This window comes from Centroberyx gerrardi, chromosome 18 (assembly GCF_048128805.1).
Source record: "Centroberyx gerrardi isolate f3 chromosome 18, fCenGer3.hap1.cur.20231027, whole genome shotgun sequence".
In the NCBI taxonomy this organism is placed as follows: domain Eukaryota; kingdom Metazoa; phylum Chordata; class Actinopteri; order Beryciformes; family Berycidae; genus Centroberyx; species Centroberyx gerrardi.
Window position 1 is genome coordinate 10,674,028 of NC_136014.1, and position 18,233 is coordinate 10,692,260.

An 18,233-nucleotide genomic window follows, 5' to 3' on the forward strand; every position below is an offset into this window, starting at 1 on the left:
TCAGTTGAGAAATTAAAACGGTAAACTGTGCCTCGGCTTAACTAACAATGACATAATTGTGAAATAATATTCAAGCCTCTGCTTTGAACATATAGTGACATCACTATGACAAGACTGTGACACATTTACATGGGAGCTTCACTATCTGAAGTTTGTATGGCGCACCAAAAGGATGGCTGCACAAAAAAATCCACAATTAATATTCAGAATATCGGCATACATTCAATACTCAAACATTTCATTTAAAATGTTACTGTAGATAAAAATACTCAAGATGCCAAAAGTGCAGTAACATAATTTCCTTCCTCAAAACATTAAGGTTAATAAATCATGATTGCTAGTTACTGTACGATCCCAATTTCTTGCAAAATAATGGTGATTGTTATGTTAGTACTAATAGTGCAGGTCAAAACGTCAATGTCAGAGTATACACAGAATGAGTAAGTACTGCGTGACATCATCACACTGTCACCTTGTCTGACTGGGTCGCCTCGTGGAGCATCCTGGCATCGATGGCTGCCGCCACCAGGTTATTGGCTGCTGTGATGGCGTGAATGTCACCTGTCAGATGGAGGTTGAACTGAAGGGGAAAGTAAAGGATAAGATAGAAAAGAGGAAAAACAGAGACAGAGAGAGAGAGAGAGAGAGAGAGAGAGAGAGAGAGAGAGAGAGAGAGAGAGAGAAAGAGAGAGAAAGAGAGAGAGGAACACAGGTAATCCATTAGACTGTAAACTCTGCCTCATTGACAGTGATGTCTTGTAAGGGGAGGGGTTTCTATGGGGGTCTAAGGCTGCAGTCACATAATAAATTTGACTTATAACAATAAAGTAATCTTCCCATGGTTTTGACTTTGTCCCCCAGGACTTTAAAAATATTATGACACATATCCTTTCTGTTTAGCAAGAGCCTCTCTACCAAAAAGAAACAAAACACTCCCCTTTTTTAGTTTAACAGCCCATGAAAAAAAAACACAGGAGTGCAGTGAGAGGGAGAAGGGAGAGGGAGAGAGGAGGAGAAAGTTGAAAAGAGCTGGTGTTTTGGTGTGAGACGGGGAGGCTGCCTTATCACAGGGGCTTTGTCTCTGGAGCTTTGACACCGGTCTCTTTCCCTCTTCCCTCTCACCCCTCCCGCTCGCTCTCTCAGTCTCTGCATGTTTTAGAGGCCTTTGAAGCCAGCACTCGTCCAGCTGAGGGAGCGGCGAGGGTCCGTCTCTGTGTCTTACCTCCTCCATAGGGATGACCTGGGCATATCCCCCTCCCGCAGCTCCCCCTAGGCACAGAGAAGAGGTAGCGCGGTCAGAGAGAGGCAACAGGACAGGGACACACAGAGAAGGACTGCTGAGTGGTGGACTCTGAGTGAACTGCTCCACCCCGTTACAAACCGTAGCAGGCTATGAAATCCTAGCCTCACGCTGACAAAGCTAGCTCATCGCACAGTTATTGGATACATCCCCGACTGCTGATTCGGTCCCCTGTCTCTGGCCTTGTCCATTACCCAAAATATATTAGTAGAAAGCAAAACAAAATGAAGAGCTTCATTCCAAAAGCGAGATATCCACCATTTGAAACTGTTTGACATCAACCCTTACTAAATGATTGGCATGAAAGTAAAACTCACTAGAGAATATTACTGAAGTTGTTATCCATTGTAATAACTTTTCTTACAAAATAGCAGCATTTTAGAGGATGTCATCATCTATATTTTGATATATTAAGCAATGAATTCTCAAAGCAGTGAGTTTTGGAATGAAACAAAATATAAGAGATCATTACATGGTGTTACAATATAGCACTATATAATAATAACATGTTGCATTGTAACAAGATCAAGTGGAGGGTAAAGGGCACAGAGTGGTGAAGCAATTAATTTGATGGAAGCCCAGTTTTCAGACAGGCTATATCATGTGCGATTAGCATGAGGATCAAAGTGTCCAATGCTGACCTTTGACCCCAAAGGTGGGTCCCTGGGAAGGCTGTCGGAGACAAGCGAAGGAGTTGAGCTTGAGATGGGCAGAGAGGGCTTGGACTAGGCCGATGGTCACTGTGCTTTTGCCTTCGCCCAGTGGAGTGGGAGTGATACTACAACAAGAGAGAGACACATATTTTGAAATCACGTTCATTTGCGCTGAATGTACAAACTGTGTTCTACTGTTAGGAGGCAAGTATCAAGACAGAAATATAAGTCTACTGGTGGCACATGATCTGGCTGTAGAGTCTGTGTGTGAGTGCTTGTGTGTGTGCATCCATGGAATGATCAATAACACCCGACTCAGCAGCTCAAATCACATTTAGTCTGTATCTAAGACCTGATGCATAGGACTACTGGGAGCCATTATATTGCAGATAAATCACTGGCTGTGTCCAAAGGGAAGCTTTGAGGTAACAGAGTAACAAAGGGGGGTAAAGCGGGGGCAAGATTAAGAAGGGGACACCAGAGGAGAAGAAAAAGAATGCTTTGATGGGTCTCCACCTCATTTATCTATAGACACTTTCACTCAGACTCCCTCTCTTTCTGCTCCCTCCCTCCCTCTCTCTTTTTGGTAGACATGATGTTCCCTTGGCAGCAGGTCTCAAAGGCTTGCTGCTGGCTGGAATTGAGAGGGGCCCCTCACCTCTCCAGAGCCACTGGGAGCTGAGTTGGCTCTTTAAGGAACTCTGTATGTGTGTGTGTGTGTGTGTGTGTGTGTGTGTGTGTGTGTGTGTGTGTGTGTGTGTTTAAGTGAGAGAGAAAGAGAGAAATGCACACATACACACACACATGTATGTGTGCACGTGCATGTCCGGCTGTGCCTTTGTACATCCAAGTGGGAGAACTTGCATGTGTATGTACATCTGCACATTTGCATGTGTGTATGTATGGGGGTGGGGGAGAACAAGAGAGATAGAGAGAGAGAGAGGGAGTGAGGGGGGTATAGTATTAGTGTCATCATACTATGTGCAAGTGAATGTAAAATCTATGAATGTGTGGAAAAGTCAGTTCATATAGGCTATGAATCAAGGCTATACCTGGCTTAGCAACAGGTGTGTGTGTGTGTGTTCTGTTCCTATGTTGCACACACACACACACTCACACACATATACATGAAAGGAGGCAGCGGTGCTTAGCCTGCTCTATCAGCATAACACCATTCACACACCCTTCAAAGAGAGGCCCAGGCTGCTTGCCTCACACACACACACACACACACACACACACACACACCAGAGATAAGACAGAAAACTCCACAGCCTATGATCACTCCCACTGTCTAAGAGGGGGGGAAAAGCAAGTCTTCATCTCTCTTTCACTCAGCGTTTCACTCTCTCTCTCTCTCTGTAGTAGAATTATTTGACAGGGCTCTTTCTTCCCATGTCTGCACAGTACGGTGGCTCTAGTCTAATGTGCATGAAACTGGATGTTGATTCTCTTTTCCTACATCTATCCTCAGTGTGTAGTACTTCCAATTTTATTGTGAGCTACAGCCTGAATACACATAGCGACTGAATATTGAATGTACATTCGTAGAGCGTAATCATGTCTTTTGTATGTCTTGCACGGTATGTAAACTGTACCATTTGTGTCAGTAAGTACTGTGTTACTGAGTAAGTTGTTCATATATCTCTGCACCAATGTCACCACTAGGACAAATTCCTTTACAATTATAGTGTTTGGTGAAGAAAGTGACTATGATGCAGTCCTGAAATCAAAAGCACAAGGTCTAACTTAACAGGGTAGTGGGTCTTTTCAAACTCCACTAGTATCGAATCAGTAGGGACTAGAACGTGTTGTTGGACAGCTGGTTGAGTGCTGAAAGGTGACGTCCTCTGACATCACTCATGCAGGGGACTGTGGGTAATCAATTCTACACGACTGCCTTCCCCATGGGACACTGGGTAATCCTTCTCTGCCTTGGAGAGGCGTTTAATGCTCGTGTGTGATGGTGTGTGATGGTGTGTGTCATGTTTAAGCCTGTGATAGTCTTATTTGGCAAATAAAGAGAGAGGGATAGATCATTAATCAAAAGCAGAAAGAAAACAGCTGGAAGAGGGAGACCACCTCTTAAATTCATTAATTCAGATTACCAAGAAACATTAGGTAAGACAAATAGAAGCTGTGATAAAAGACAGTGCGGTGATAAAACATGGGACATGAGAGATGGGAGAGGCAGAGAGACCGACATAAACAAGAAAAAAAACAGTCTCAGTCTTTATCCTAGAATTTGACAATGCTGCTTTTAGTCATTATGCACCTTATAATGAAATCAAAGGTAGAAACTCCCCTAAATGATTGAAAGCATCGATGGTGGATTTGTTTGTGATTTATGTTACTGTTTCGAATACAGTATTAGGCAGCTTGTAGATTATGGCCAACTGCAATTGTGCAGCTTTCAAGTTTGTGAGTCATCTTCTTGTTGGGGATTGTATGGCTTGCTGACATGTGAATTAAATGCTTTATGTTTATTTCTTTGGTGACCTGTCCAATGAGAACAGACCAGCCAACTCAGTATCCTCTTTTAAAATGCTCTGTATTTTATTTTTATTACTTTGCCATTTAGTATTTCATTCTTTTTCTTCTTAATTGTGCATGATTTATTTATGGCTAACATATTTTATTTATTGTCTTTGTAAGGACTTTGTACACACACTTTTAATAAAGTTCTCTATAAATAAAGTTTATTGCATGTTATTAATATTTTGTATACTTGGTCGCTGTTATAAAACAGATCTTGAACTTAATGGGATCTGAGAACCTGAAGAAATAAAGGATTCAATCAGTCTGCCAGACTCACCCTGCTACCAGGACGTATTTCCCATCAGGCTGTGCGTGGAGGCGGTCCAGCAGGGAGAGGCGGACCTTAGCCTTAGATCTGCCGTAGGCCTCAAGCTCTTCCGACAGCAAGCCGATCTCCTCAGCCAGCTGGTCCACTGGCTTAGGGGTCTGGGCTCTGGAAATCTCTATGTCACTGCAGAAGCAGAGAAAACATGACAGATCATCAGGATGTATCTATTTTTAAAGCATCAAGTATGAGAGGAAGATTACATCTGATCCTGTGTACCGGTAGATTTAACTAAATTTACACATTATGTAAGTTTCATATTATCAATAACGGTCCAGCAGTGCAAGTTGTGACCAGTTTTGAGTAAAATGTGCCTCTACCTTAAACCAAGAAGCACACAAAAGAGCAGGGAATGGGCACAGAAATCTTAATTTCCCATTCAAACTGAATGACAGTTCTCTTTTTCAATAATAATAATAAAAAAATTCAACCTGGAAAATGACATGGTCTATACCTGGGTACAGGGGTGAGGGGCTGCAGTTTGAGGCTGCGCAGCCTCCAGGCTCTGTACTGCTGCTCCTGCAGCCAGCGACTGCCACCGCGCACCACATTCTGGTAGAGAAAAGAGAGAGAGAGAGAAATAGAGAACAAGGGAAAGAAAGAGAAAGGGAAAAATAGAGAGCAGCCATTGAGACAAAAAATGAACTGAGCTGTCAGTCAAAAGCAATCAGAAGACAAAACATGGTACGTTAAGGACTGGGAGACAAAGAGACGCACCTGCATTCTGTAAGCTGCAGTGAGGTGTCCGATCCCCGTCTGTGAGGACATCTCAATGGTATGGTCATCTAAAACAGAATATACAGTCAATGAGACACATTCAACCCCAGTCGAGTAAACACATGCATATCCAAATGTTAACCAGGTGCCAGACAGAATATAAAGCATAGAGCAAAAGTCGACTCAGCACACTGCAAGTTGCTCCCAAGGTGTATGAAATAATGCTCAGAGCTTGAAACATCACAGGTATGGGTGTTAATAAATTCGCTCACATTGGGAGTAACTTGCAGTGTGCGGACTCTGCTTTTGTTCTACACATCCAGGCATTACTTCCTGCTTGATGACCATCACAACAGCCTCCACTATACCTGTGATCAGGGTGGGATCACAGTGGATGACAGCAGCCCCTGGTCTAACCCATGTGGGTGGGAGGTCCATATGTCCCGACCCTAACAGGACCACAGCATCCGCCTGCATCACCTGGGGAATGAGCAAAGGAGATGAATGTGAATATGAAGAATTTAAGAACAATTTAAGAGAGAAGAGGCAAAAAAAAGATATGGGACAAAGTCAGAAATGTGAATGAATAGAGAGATGACCATTTAATAGAGAACAAGAATTTCTGTGTGACGTGTTGTGTATCACAATGTCTACGTGTATCTTTGTAACTTTTATTCAGCCAATTTCTGCAGGTCTTTGAAGCTCCGAATCGTTCACAAGTTTGCATGACAGTGGTTGATCACATCTGCATGTGAAAAAGGAGAGACTGCCACCCAGTGGTCAGCCTATAAAACTGAATGAAACAGGAATAACTGAATAATGCGAATGGAGGTTGAGTTTTAAGACTGTGTGAAGTGGAAAATTACTATTCATTTATAGGGTGATGGCTTTAACCATAAGGCTCTCCAAAGACATGATATGGGCCGATAAAAATTCACAATGATGTGGAGAGATTTGCATTCAAAACAGCCCAAAATCATGTTTTATTCTTCTTGTAAATGCTCAGTGAAGGGTACCTTACTCAAATTGAAAACACAGACTTCTTGAGGTGCTGCACTATTAGCTCATTTCTGAAAGTGATGTATATACAATGTACTGTTAGTTAGTCTTTCCCACAGATAAGTGGGCAAGACAATTCAAAAAAGGCACAATGATCCCAGTAAGTTACAGCAAGCGTGGTGACAAAATCTGTTGGACTACAACTTCCATAACTCCCACCTATATTTCCTTTTGATCAGAGGAACTAGTTGTGAACTGAGCTCAGATTACCATTTCACACACCTGTCTCTGTAGGCTCTCGGAGCTCCTGTGACTCTTGAGAGTCACCATTCCACTTCTCTGTATCAGGCACTGCAGGGCCAGCCCAAGGGGTCCTTCGCCCCCGACCAGCAACACTGTTTTTCCCTCCAGAGGAACATCTGTGGAAATGTTTTAATTCAACATTAGGACACAATCCACTTCTTCTATCAAGTGCCTTATGTGTCTGAGTAATAATGTTGACAGTTTTGTGGAACACTGTGGTCATATTTACTGGATATCATCATAGTATGGGATTTATATTCCGCAATTTACCATCTCAGATACTAATGTGACTGGACAAGAGCTAAACATTTCAAGACATACTATATTTCTTGAAGTATTAGAAATTTGCATCATGGTAAATGTTTAAGTTGGACATCGAATTTCGAGTAGTTGCATGAGGGATACTCAGAATAACTCTTAACTGTGACCCCATGTCCAGCTGACCTTTGACCCCCTACCCTCTGAACCCAGATCTTTGGTCTGCCCTCCCCTCCCCTCCCCTGAACCTCACCATGTCTCTCCAGCAGCTCCATGACAGCGCTGGCTATGGGCGGCACAAAGCCTTGGCTCACGTCCCCTCGTACCAGACGGCCCATATTCAGATCTGATATCCTATCGCAGGACAAAACAACCATACATACACATATACAGATTATTAAAACATATTTTCTGGTTGGCTCCCATTTCTATACCTAGTACTTCTTTACTGTTCATGATACAGCCATATTCTAAAAATATATGAATGGTGTTTAATTATTCTACTATCTGGCAGCTGCTGACCTTTGCCCTCTTTACTGGCCACTTGTAGCATTGGTAACACATGGATTTAAACTCATTATAATGTTGTACTTGAAGAAAATCACTGTTGATAACAGCATCCACTAAATGTCTAAAATGTAAATATAAACACATTAAGACCATTCAAATGTAACTGGTAATGCCAAATACTGGAGAGTTACATTTTGGATAGTTTGATATATTTTTCATTATTCACTCAGAGAATGTTATGATTATTGGTAACAGTATTTCTGACTAAGATAAAACACTTTCATTAAAACAACTTAAACATACAGTAACTTTTGAGAGTAAATCAAAAAGCACCATATATCTCAGTGTTTCATGAGACAATCTAAACTATTTTATATGAACTAATTTTGTGTAATTTGGGCTCAACTGAACCAGTTCTATTCAACTCCTGATGATTATGCAGCGTCCCTTACTAATTTCCTCATTCACATGTCTGCTGAAAGCACATCCTCTAAATTTACTCAAGTCTTAATTCTCGGCAGCCCATTCTGATTTGAGCCAAATTTGATGCAGCATGGGAGTAAATGCATTTATCTTTGTTGGGCCAGAGAAACGCATACCACAAAAGTAGTGTAGCTGGCTGGCTACTGCCTAAAAACATCTACTCTTTGACTATGAAAGGATGGGGACTCCAACTCTGCCCCTGCTGGCCTTTACCCGTCCACATCCTTCTCAGGTTTGAGCGTGTTGAGCACCCGGCTGGTGAGGGAAGCAGGGGGGAGGTGGAGGTAGACCGCATGCACCCTAGGGTCCTCGTTCAGCTTCAGCACCTCCTCCAAAATCTACATGCACACACACACAGACAGACAGAAGCTGTTAATATTGCATATGCAGGTATGTGTTCACTGTGTATCGCGAGTCTACAGAAAAGCCTAGATTTCAAATGTGAAAAGCCAAGTGCATTTTTTCTTTTAACAATAAGGTAGTGATTGAAAAGGAAGGGAGGGAGAGTGAACAAGATTAGCATCAACATAGCAGCATGTGCACCCTCGGAGAAAGTTTGGACCTAGAGTTTATGGAAGAAAAAAAAAGAGAGACAGAGAGAGAGAGGAAAGGCGTGTGAAAGTAGAGCAGTAGAGCAGTGGAGCAGCAGAAAGCGCAGAGGTCTCTTGAGTCCAGGATTGTAATGTATATCATCCACTGTCAGCTGAGGAATTCCATACCTCTCTAAGCCCTGAGCTATTCCCAGGACTTCCCTACTGCACACGGGATCAGGAGTCAACCTCCAGCTGGGCAAAGAGACATACAGCAGAGACTGAGGTACGCTTCCCAATACCACAGGAGTTACATAATGTTGCAAAATACCACGAGGTGGAGAAAAAAATAAACACAGACCCTGGAGAGTGGCTAAATCCATTCAGAAATCATGGATTCATTCACATACAGTGAAGAGATATAGACTCCATCTGAGGCATATACTAGTGAAGTGATCTTTCATTGAAATAAAAGCTTAGATAAGGAACTGATTTGGGTCTAGACACCTCGCACTCTTCCACTATGTGCACATGCTGCACAGGCAAACAGCCGAGGGAATGACAAATCATGTGTTGACTTGCAAAACATTGTGGAGGGGAGGGAAGGGTCTGCCTAGACAGAGCCTTCAGCTACTGAGTCAGAATGACTGTTGTCGGAATACTGAGCAAGTTATTACACAATCCGTTTCACTTACTTCATCCTCACTGCACTCTTTTGGCAGACAGATCTGAGTGATGTTCAAGCCAATCTGTGGACATAAGGATAAGGAGATGTTCAACAGTTAAAATGTTGTGCCGATCGGTGAAAAAGACAGACTAGACAACACACACAAAAAAAAGACACAAAGACAGAGACACAGACAGAGAAAGAGAGAATTACCTTTCCTGCCATCTTCTTATTGATCTCCAGCAAGCTGTCATCTTCACCTGCCTTTGAGATAAAGTTAGGAGACATTGAGAAAAACACACACAGTTCTGATTATAGAAGAATGTTTCAATAACCTAAATGAAACACAGATAACCCTTCAAGGACAGAGGTAAATTAAGGTAAAAGTGGGTTTTCGGGTCACCACTTGCACACCACAGCTGTGCTGACTGCTATTTATCTTGGTTTAGGTTTTTAGATTGGTATCTGCTGAAAGACATGAAAACGTTTTAGGACAATCTGCGACATAGGCCACCATTTGTAACCAAAGATCTCCATGTACAAGCCTGCATGTAGGCCTATGTTATAACATGGTAAAACAAGCTGGTGGTGTAGTGTGTGTGAGTCTTGCACTGTCCCTTTGCAATGTTTGTGAGGTCCTGTTGTCTTTGTACTTTGCATGTCAGTGTATACTGTGAAACTATTGTAGGTGGTTATTATTATTAAAGCATTTCTGTTGTTCCTTCCAATACCTGTATGATGGCTAGCACAGGTTTGAGTGCTGGATTCTCTCTCTGTAAAGCCACCAGCGCCTCCTTGGTGCTCTTAACCACTTCCCTATGAGAGGAAATAGACTGGTCAACAATATTCATTCATCCACATGCAAGAATCACGCCGTTTATACCAAAGCCCAGGGCAGGGGTTCCCAAACATCTTCATGTCATGCCCCCGCAAATACATACACATTAGGCCAAGGACCCCCATTCTATGAGACAAGATTTTGGCTAAGGGACTCCCATCTGAGCAGATTTTTGTCAGTGAATATGATTTGGCACAGAACCAAACTGTTGATACTGTCGGTGGGAGGACAACTTTTGGGAGAGTGAAACCTCTGATCAGAAGAGTCACTCTTCAAACTTTCTCACTTATCTTCAAATAAAGTAATAGTGAAATTATACTATACTACCTCATTTTGCTGGAGACCCCCACTAAAGAACCCTAAAATCCCATTTGGCAACCCATGACTTTGAGGCAAGTGTTGTGAGTTGGTCTGAAGAAATAGAAAAAGTAAAAGAAAAAGCTAGGCCTAATCCCTCGTTGAATACATTTAAGAGTGATTCTGGCTGCCAAGTAGCAGTTAACAGGGCCTACTTCCAGCTGGGACATATTAATAGAATAGAATAGAATAGAATAGAATAGAATGTGTTTGTGGGTTTACACGCCACGTTGCTGTTTATCTGACTTGGGGAGGAGTTGTATGCTCGTCACTGATAGCCAGTAGCAGTGGGCGGAGCTAACACACTGACCTACATGGCGTCTAAAATGTAAACATAAACTCAAGCCCACCACCAACAAAACAGTGTATCATTTAATAATGAAGCTAGTCGGCCTATCTCATGTGATTAATTACAGTGTAGCCTACCAACCCTTGTCTGTGTGTTTATTCACTACAATTTCAGACACCTTTTTGAGGAGCAAGAGTTTGGCAATAATGGAGGAATGTTACATCAGCTGGCAGAAGTCCCTCTGAAGACACCGGGGACACGTGGGGTTACGGGCTGCGAGCCAAAAGACAAAACGCTGATGAGACAAGAAATACTAAATCACCGTGTTTCACTTAAGCAGTGGGCATATGCCACACGACACCGTGCGTTTCAATGATAATTTAAAGACAACACCGATTTGTTTTTAATTACGTGTTTTACTTCCGCCAAACAATGTAGTTCTTGAACAGTAGCTAAACAACGTGACTGCTAAGCAACAAATAAATATCGGCACCGCTTCGAACGTGACTTTGCCAATCAGGACTGAGGACTGGATCGGTTTGATTGATAACGTTGTTCATGTTCGATGGTTACCCCATAAGCAGGAAAAAAAGAAGATGCCATTGTATCAGGAAATGTCTGTTTGCGATACAACTGTCAGTTAAAAACCCAAACAAACTACTTTTCTCACTTTCTTACCTCACAGAATTGTCGTACCCAAACCCATCTTCTTTCCCGAAGTTGAGGACCAATTTCGGGCTGGTACCGCTGCTGGTAGTGGCACTCGCTGCTGCCCGGTGGATCACCGTGCTGCTGGCAGGACCTACCGGCCGGCATCTTCCCGAGAAGCCGAAGACCCTGCTTCCTGGGCGGGCTTGCTGTATCCGAATACCGCGGCAGGCATTGCGAATTATAGACAACTTCATTCTGTGTTCTTGTTTTTCCGAAGTTGGCTAGCGAGGAACTTAAACCCGGGAGGAACTGGGAAGGCTGTGATAGCGACCGGGTCCTGATGGAGATTTGCTGCCTTCAAGTACTGTCGGAAATATTACTATTTCGAGGCGGACACACATGAACGAGCCAACAGAGGAAAACTCGGAAGGTAGATTTGTGACGTTTAGGGGGTGGAGAACATGGAGTCCGACTCAGCTATAAGGGTAATTCATTATACAGCAACCTTAGGATAACAAATTAATTAAAGTCAATCACATGTCTTACAGCGAATTTTCTCCTTTTCATTCACCTCTGCAGCACCAATAAATTATGTGTTGCTTGATTTCTAAAATAAAACAATAGCCACCATTTTTGTTACAGGGTCTATTTTGTTATTCTTTCCGACTAAGGACACTTGAATACACGCTACAAGTTATGAACTCATACGTCGGACTTTACGAGGAGCACTTGAAAGCAGCAACAGACCGGGAAGGAATTTGGCCGCGGATATGAGCACGCGCGTTCACGTGCATATCAAGGCAGGGACTGTTGGGGGGCATCATTTAGACCAGGGGTTCCCAAAGTAGGACCCCTGAATAGATCCGCATTAGACCATGGGCTCCCATTTCATAAGACTTTATCCTAAAGGAACTCTCTGAGAATATTTTGGTTGTTAGTTATGACTAATTGTCTCTACTGTAGATGAGGAGGTAACCTTGGGGATAGTGAAATTATCAAGACAGATAGATACTATATTGTCCTCCAAAGGGAGATTCATTTTCACAGCCTGCACATGGAACACTAAAGAACAGTAATACATGACATTAACAGTTCACAGCACACAGACATATAGAGACATTTGTGCTGAAAAGCAGCCATCCTTGTACATTTCTCATTGTCCTCATTTATATTTATGAAATTCAACTGTTTCTCATTTCCCTGGGAAATCCCTTGGAGACCCCGCTTTTGGAAACACTGCATTAGGCAATAGTGAGTATCCCAATAGGCTCAATAAAACCTGTCATTTGATTATTTGGGTCTGTGATAAAATGAAGTCAATAACAAGGTGAGCCTGATCGATGCTATGTGGTAGGAGGGAGGACAGACACTGAAGGGCACCATGAATCACAGGTTGAGACCTTACACAACTCTCTCTCTCTCTCTCTGTGTGTGTGTGTGTGTGTGTGTGTGTGTGTGTGTGTGTGTGTGTACGTACATGAGCGAAAAAGCCAACAAGAGACATGTTCTGTTGTTTTTGTATTTCATGTATTTGGTCAGCGTTTTCAGTGCTTACTGATGTTTACTGTCAGATGGCAGATGTGTCTATATGTTTGTTTAGCTTGATAAGAAGCGTGTGTGTGTGTGTGTGTGTGTTTAAGAGCTGTGGGGCTAATCTAAGTCACTGGACTGCACCGTCTACTATCTAGCTGGGGTCACATGGGAATTAGATGGGGGAAGAGAGGGCCACCAAATCTGAACTGTCTTGACCCACGTACGGTTACTACTTGTACCATTCAACTAGACTTATTTCATAAGCTTAAAACAAATCTATTTTAAAATATTTTTTTAAATCTTGCTTGGTTTTAAGAAGTGACATTTCTCAGTGATGATGATGAAGACAATAGCACAACTAATAATTATAAGACAGTCTTATAATTATTAGTTGTGCTATTGTCTTCATCATGAAATTTTGAAGGGGCCTATGTGTTTGTGGTTTAAATGTTTTGTTTGCTGCCCCCGTTCGCTTGTGCTGCTGCTTGGCTCCGCTGCCGGGGACTGCTGCTCAGCTCTCTGAACAGGGAGCTTGCTGCCTGTCATCTACGCCAGGTAATGTAACGTCTATCCATAAGTTACTCATACAACCCCATGTCAAAAAAACCGAACTAACCCGTTAAATACAAGCGCCATTAAGTTATTTATTATCACTTCTGACAGCACAGTGACATCGGAGGATGTGTACAGCTGTTGCCTTGGCAAGAGGGACCACCAAGAAATACACGGACTTGCCATGAACCAAAGACCTATGCCGGTTTTACTAAATTTAATTTATATGGGCGTTTCACTTGTATTTATGTTCCCCGTGTAGTAAATCGTAACAGCGCATAATGGTTTTCTGACTATTCTTTTTCTTATTTTCCTTTCTATTCTGCCCAAAATTCTGCGCTTAACTCTCCCACAGTTTTTGAGCTATCGACCCCAAACCAGCTTGAAAATGTCTGGCTCGTTTTGGTGAGGGTTGCTTGTACTCAACGTTTGCTTGCACTCTTGCTTGTACTCTTCCCTCCCGCTTAACACTCTTTGCTAAAGCATGCACATGCACATGCGTAGTACCTACCGAGCAGAGAATACAGATTGGGTGGCGACAAGCGGAACTTATTCTCAAACAAGCAGGCAGGGACACAGATACACACGCGGCTCTCCTAATGCCCTCTGTGACCACTGATACTGCTATTACTACTATTGCTCCGCTAGTGCTACTACTGCAACTACACACCTAGAACACCATAGCAACTGCCTAGCAACAATATAATGGCTCCTTTGGTGACTCCATGACCTTCCTTCTACACGATATGGGAATCATAAACGTTTAGAAAAAAACTCCTAAGTGAAACAAATTTAATCGAAGCACAAAAACTACAACATAAAAACCTGAAACCTACAATCATGGCCATGAAAGAGGAAATTAAATAACTACTAAAGCATCTTTGAAATTAAATGAATCATGTCTTGTCACACCTGTCACTTGATGCAGTGTCACAGACAACTTGATGAAGTCGTCTATCTTTAACCGGCTGGAACTGAGGAGGTTTGCAAATATGTGTTGATGTTGCCAACTCATCGCGAAATTATTACAGACTAGTGATATCACTGAATTCATAGTGTGAAATATCCCAAAACATCGCTTGTGGCACCATCTAATAGTCATATATTGCAACTGCACTCACTTGTCGTTTGTTTTTGTTTTAGTCTTTTTTTCCCCCCTTTTTGTGTACACGCCCACAACAGCCCCAAGTAAATGTTTAGAGATTTTTCTACACGTTCACATCCTTACTGCCCTTTAGCATCAACACCAGGCCAAAATGTTGAAACAGTGGTGGTGGTGGTTTTAACTTTTGAAATTGTGTGATATCATTTGTGTTGCCAGACGATGAAACCTGGCAGTTTGGGTGAGGCCATGACCTTCCATCTAGCGCCACCAGTAGAACCAGTGTGACATCTGCGTTAGATATAACGCGCTTGTTTTGAACACAAACAAGCAAATAGTAAACATGTTGTCCCCCACCAGTGATGTAGTTCCACCCTTGGGCCAGTCAGTGATTGCGGAGTGTACTTGAAATATGAGTGAAGTTGTATAAGCATTTTGGTATGGGACATTGAAAGGACAGATTGACCATATATTTCTGTTGCCTACTCTCCTCAAAATTAAGCTTACAAGTTATATCTTGAAATGTAGTAACTGTAATTGTCCTGTTTTTACCCAATACAGTACAAAATATAAGAACTACAATACGCAATAAATACAATCCGTGCATTACACAATGTACACTATAATACAATTTATAATACAATATACAATGTAACACAACACCAGGAGCGTGAGTGTTATGAATAATATAAATGCTAAATGATAAGTGATATATGGAATTGCCCAGTAGGTAAGTGGTAATATGATATAAGTAGTCAACACTGACGGCACAGTGGTAGTGCAGTGATGAGTGCAATAACAGTATAACAGTCCAACAACTGTACAGTAACTACAGTGTCTTGTGGTTAGAGGTTTGCCCAAAAATTCTCCATTGACTCTCACTTCAACACATCAGTCTGATGTCTCCAAGTGTGTAGCATGTGTAGACTATTATGTTACCTATGATAACTTTAACTGTATTGCTTTACCACTGAGTCCCCATTCATTGTCCCCCACATTGTATGATAACTTTAACTGTATGACCTGCTTTACCACTGAGTCCCCATTCATTGTCAATGCTGCCGCCTAGCGGCACAAAGTCAATGTTACAGTGTGACTAACAAACTAACGAACTAACTAACGGACGGAGACCAATCCATAGTCCCCCCTTTGGTGGGGCCAATTATTACAACCAGTTCATAATATCATAAGTGAATTATTTGGACCTTTCCCTTTTGTATCCACAGGTTGATGACAAATGAGGTCATGGCGAATTTCAACATGAAGGGGGGGAAGGGCAAGCTTGCCTTCACAAAGCTCCGTCTCTTCACTGTTGTCACAGGTAAAAAGCATATATCCTCAGTGTTGTCTAGTGTCTAGTTTGGTGGTTTAGTGAAAACCAGTAACCATGTAGCACAGAGGCCACCTGTGAACAACCTGGCCGCTACCCGCAAGAAATGTCAGATTTTCAGTGCACTGTTTTTAATTGTTTTCTAGTGTAAACATGCTGGATAGATGTCTTTTACATTCTTTGACGTCTTTAAAACAAAGAGAGCTGCTGGCATTCATGTTTTTCTGCCAGAATGTAGCCAGCTGCTCGCTGTTTGTGAACAGCATCCAAAGTTGAAATCTCTTTAACTTTTGAGGAGTCACAGCATGTACATGCAAGAATGTGTTAAATGTGCATGGCCCCTAAGAATGTCTGCAACTTAATGTTTTTACTGCTTACTTGTAGCCTATCTTATCCTATATTCCCCATAGATTTACAGTTTCAAATATTTCTTACAGAGAGTGTCCAGAGGACTACGAAGGAAACGGAGGCAAACATTGCGGCGGCTGTCGCCTTCTGCTTGAAGTATGCCCCAGACAGGGTGGGCGGAGGTGGCAGAAATAAACTTTCATAAAGGACTTTTCTGAAAGACTTTACTGAAAGACTTTCCTTAAGTTTAAATGTGTTAGCTGGTTCCAAAAGTGGGGTCCGAGTTCCGGACAGTTTTGTGTTTTCATTCATTTTGTTAAGGTAAGCAGGTTCTTCAAAAATGTTACAATAAAAGGTTATTTTGATAACCCATTGCATGTCTTTGTCATTTATCCAATAAAACCGCAAAACATTTGTGGATTACAGTTTAACTAAGATTTTAAAGTTTATTAACTTTTCTCTGCTCATGTCTTAAACTTAATACTTTGGGTCTGTCTGACATTGGATCTTGACATCTGTCCAACCTTGGTATGACATCATCCAAGTTTCTCAGTATGTTGATTTTTCATTTACAGCAAAAACGTGGCTGTTAAAAGTTTGATGTCATGCCAACAAAATCCATACTAACCAAATTTCAACGTCTTTCTTTAAAGTTGGAATTTGACAGCTAATGTTGGGTTTTGACGGATATCTGATTTTGATTTCCAACCAAAATTCAACGTCTGTCCAACGTTGGAGGTGTGTCAACCCAACTTCGGGTTTTGACGGATCCGATTTTGATTTCTAACCAAAATTCAGTCCAACGTCTTTCTGACGTTACATTGACGTCCGGTGCCTGCTGGGTGTATACTGCTCTTTCAGGCTCGTCTCCGTTTTTGACGTCTGTATTGTCAGTCAAAATTCTAATTGCTAAGGGTTTATCTATTTGTCCAAAACAGTTCACTGTAAACAAAATAGGTGTTCTATCGCTTCTTGCTCCATGGTGCAGAAGCTACAGTTTACATTGCAAATGTATTGTAATAAACCAGCCCGGAAAGGGCTCTGTCGGAGACCAAGCAAACACACGACACAACTCAGGAATATGGAAAAATACAGAGCTTTTTTCCTATCTTTATTCAAGAGCGTGGTCTTTCAATTTGAGATCATGATTTATTGATTTCACGTTCAGATTTTGTAATGCTTTCCCTCAAACCCTGCCCTCGCACTCAAATAGCCCCCTGCTTGCGCTTAGATTTGCTCTGCTTCTGCTCAAACTGTATGCTTGCACTCAGATATAATGTTGCTTGCACACAGATTTCCTGCGCTCCAGCTTCAGCCCTTCTCCTCGCACTCAGGCTGCTTCTGTGCGCGTGAAACGTCTGCTCTCAGATTTCTGCTCTGCTCTCGGATTTTTTTGTGCAACAACCCTGTCAAAATTCCCCAACCAATAGAATGCCAGGTGTAGTGTTGACCAATGAAATGATTCCTGCCTCGTTGCGGGGCGCGTTCGCTTTACTTCTTAGAGCGTCCGTACGGGCGGTTACTGTTTAACCGGGTTCATCCACTCCCGCCCTCCGGGGCTTTATTAAATACGACTTTTAGAATAAAAGGACAGTTAATGTATATACCAGCGCCTGTACTTTTTGTTTTACTATAATAGCTACATAAAATAGTAGCCGTATAGCACACCGGCCTCCCGTCGGTGTGCTAGAGGAGAAAACGACGTCACCTTCATGACTCGGGAGCGGGAGTCTCGCGGATCGCTGGCCAACATGGACCGCCAAAGTCAAGGACCTCAAGTAAGTTTTTTTATTTTAATGGTGCTATTACTTACTTCAAATTGAATTGGTTAAGTCATATTTGCGGCACAAGAATACATCCGTGATAATATGCTTGGCTTTCAAGTGTTGTACGTTATGGGAACACTGTTGCTAGGCAACTAACCACAAAATGGACATCGCTGTGTTTCTT

The 18,233-nt window shown here is 42.2% G+C and overlaps 1 protein-coding gene across 1 annotated transcript in view; it reads right to left on the reverse strand.

Annotated features, from left to right (window-relative positions):
* The window catches only part of mthfd1l (methylenetetrahydrofolate dehydrogenase (NADP+ dependent) 1 like), a 47,628-nt gene extending 35,881 nt beyond the window's left edge, over positions 1 to 11,747 (reverse strand). Inside the window, exons 1-14 of the mRNA XM_071920308.2 lie at positions 11,446 to 11,747; positions 10,015 to 10,099; positions 9,497 to 9,547; positions 9,312 to 9,365; positions 8,300 to 8,424; positions 7,347 to 7,447; positions 6,815 to 6,951; positions 5,902 to 6,013; positions 5,534 to 5,601; positions 5,271 to 5,368; positions 4,769 to 4,942; positions 1,942 to 2,078; positions 1,223 to 1,269; positions 473 to 580 (exon numbers count right to left, since the gene is read on the reverse strand). Of these exons, the coding sequence (XP_071776409.2) occupies positions 473 to 580; positions 1,223 to 1,269; positions 1,942 to 2,078; positions 4,769 to 4,942; positions 5,271 to 5,368; positions 5,534 to 5,601; positions 5,902 to 6,013; positions 6,815 to 6,951; positions 7,347 to 7,447; positions 8,300 to 8,424; positions 9,312 to 9,365; positions 9,497 to 9,547; positions 10,015 to 10,099; positions 11,446 to 11,672 (1,524 nt within the window). The 5' untranslated portion in view covers positions 11,673 to 11,747. The remainder of the gene's footprint in view (positions 1 to 472; positions 581 to 1,222; positions 1,270 to 1,941; positions 2,079 to 4,768; positions 4,943 to 5,270; positions 5,369 to 5,533; positions 5,602 to 5,901; positions 6,014 to 6,814; positions 6,952 to 7,346; positions 7,448 to 8,299; positions 8,425 to 9,311; positions 9,366 to 9,496; positions 9,548 to 10,014; positions 10,100 to 11,445) is intronic.
* Between the last annotated feature and the right edge of the window lie 6,486 nt (positions 11,748 to 18,233).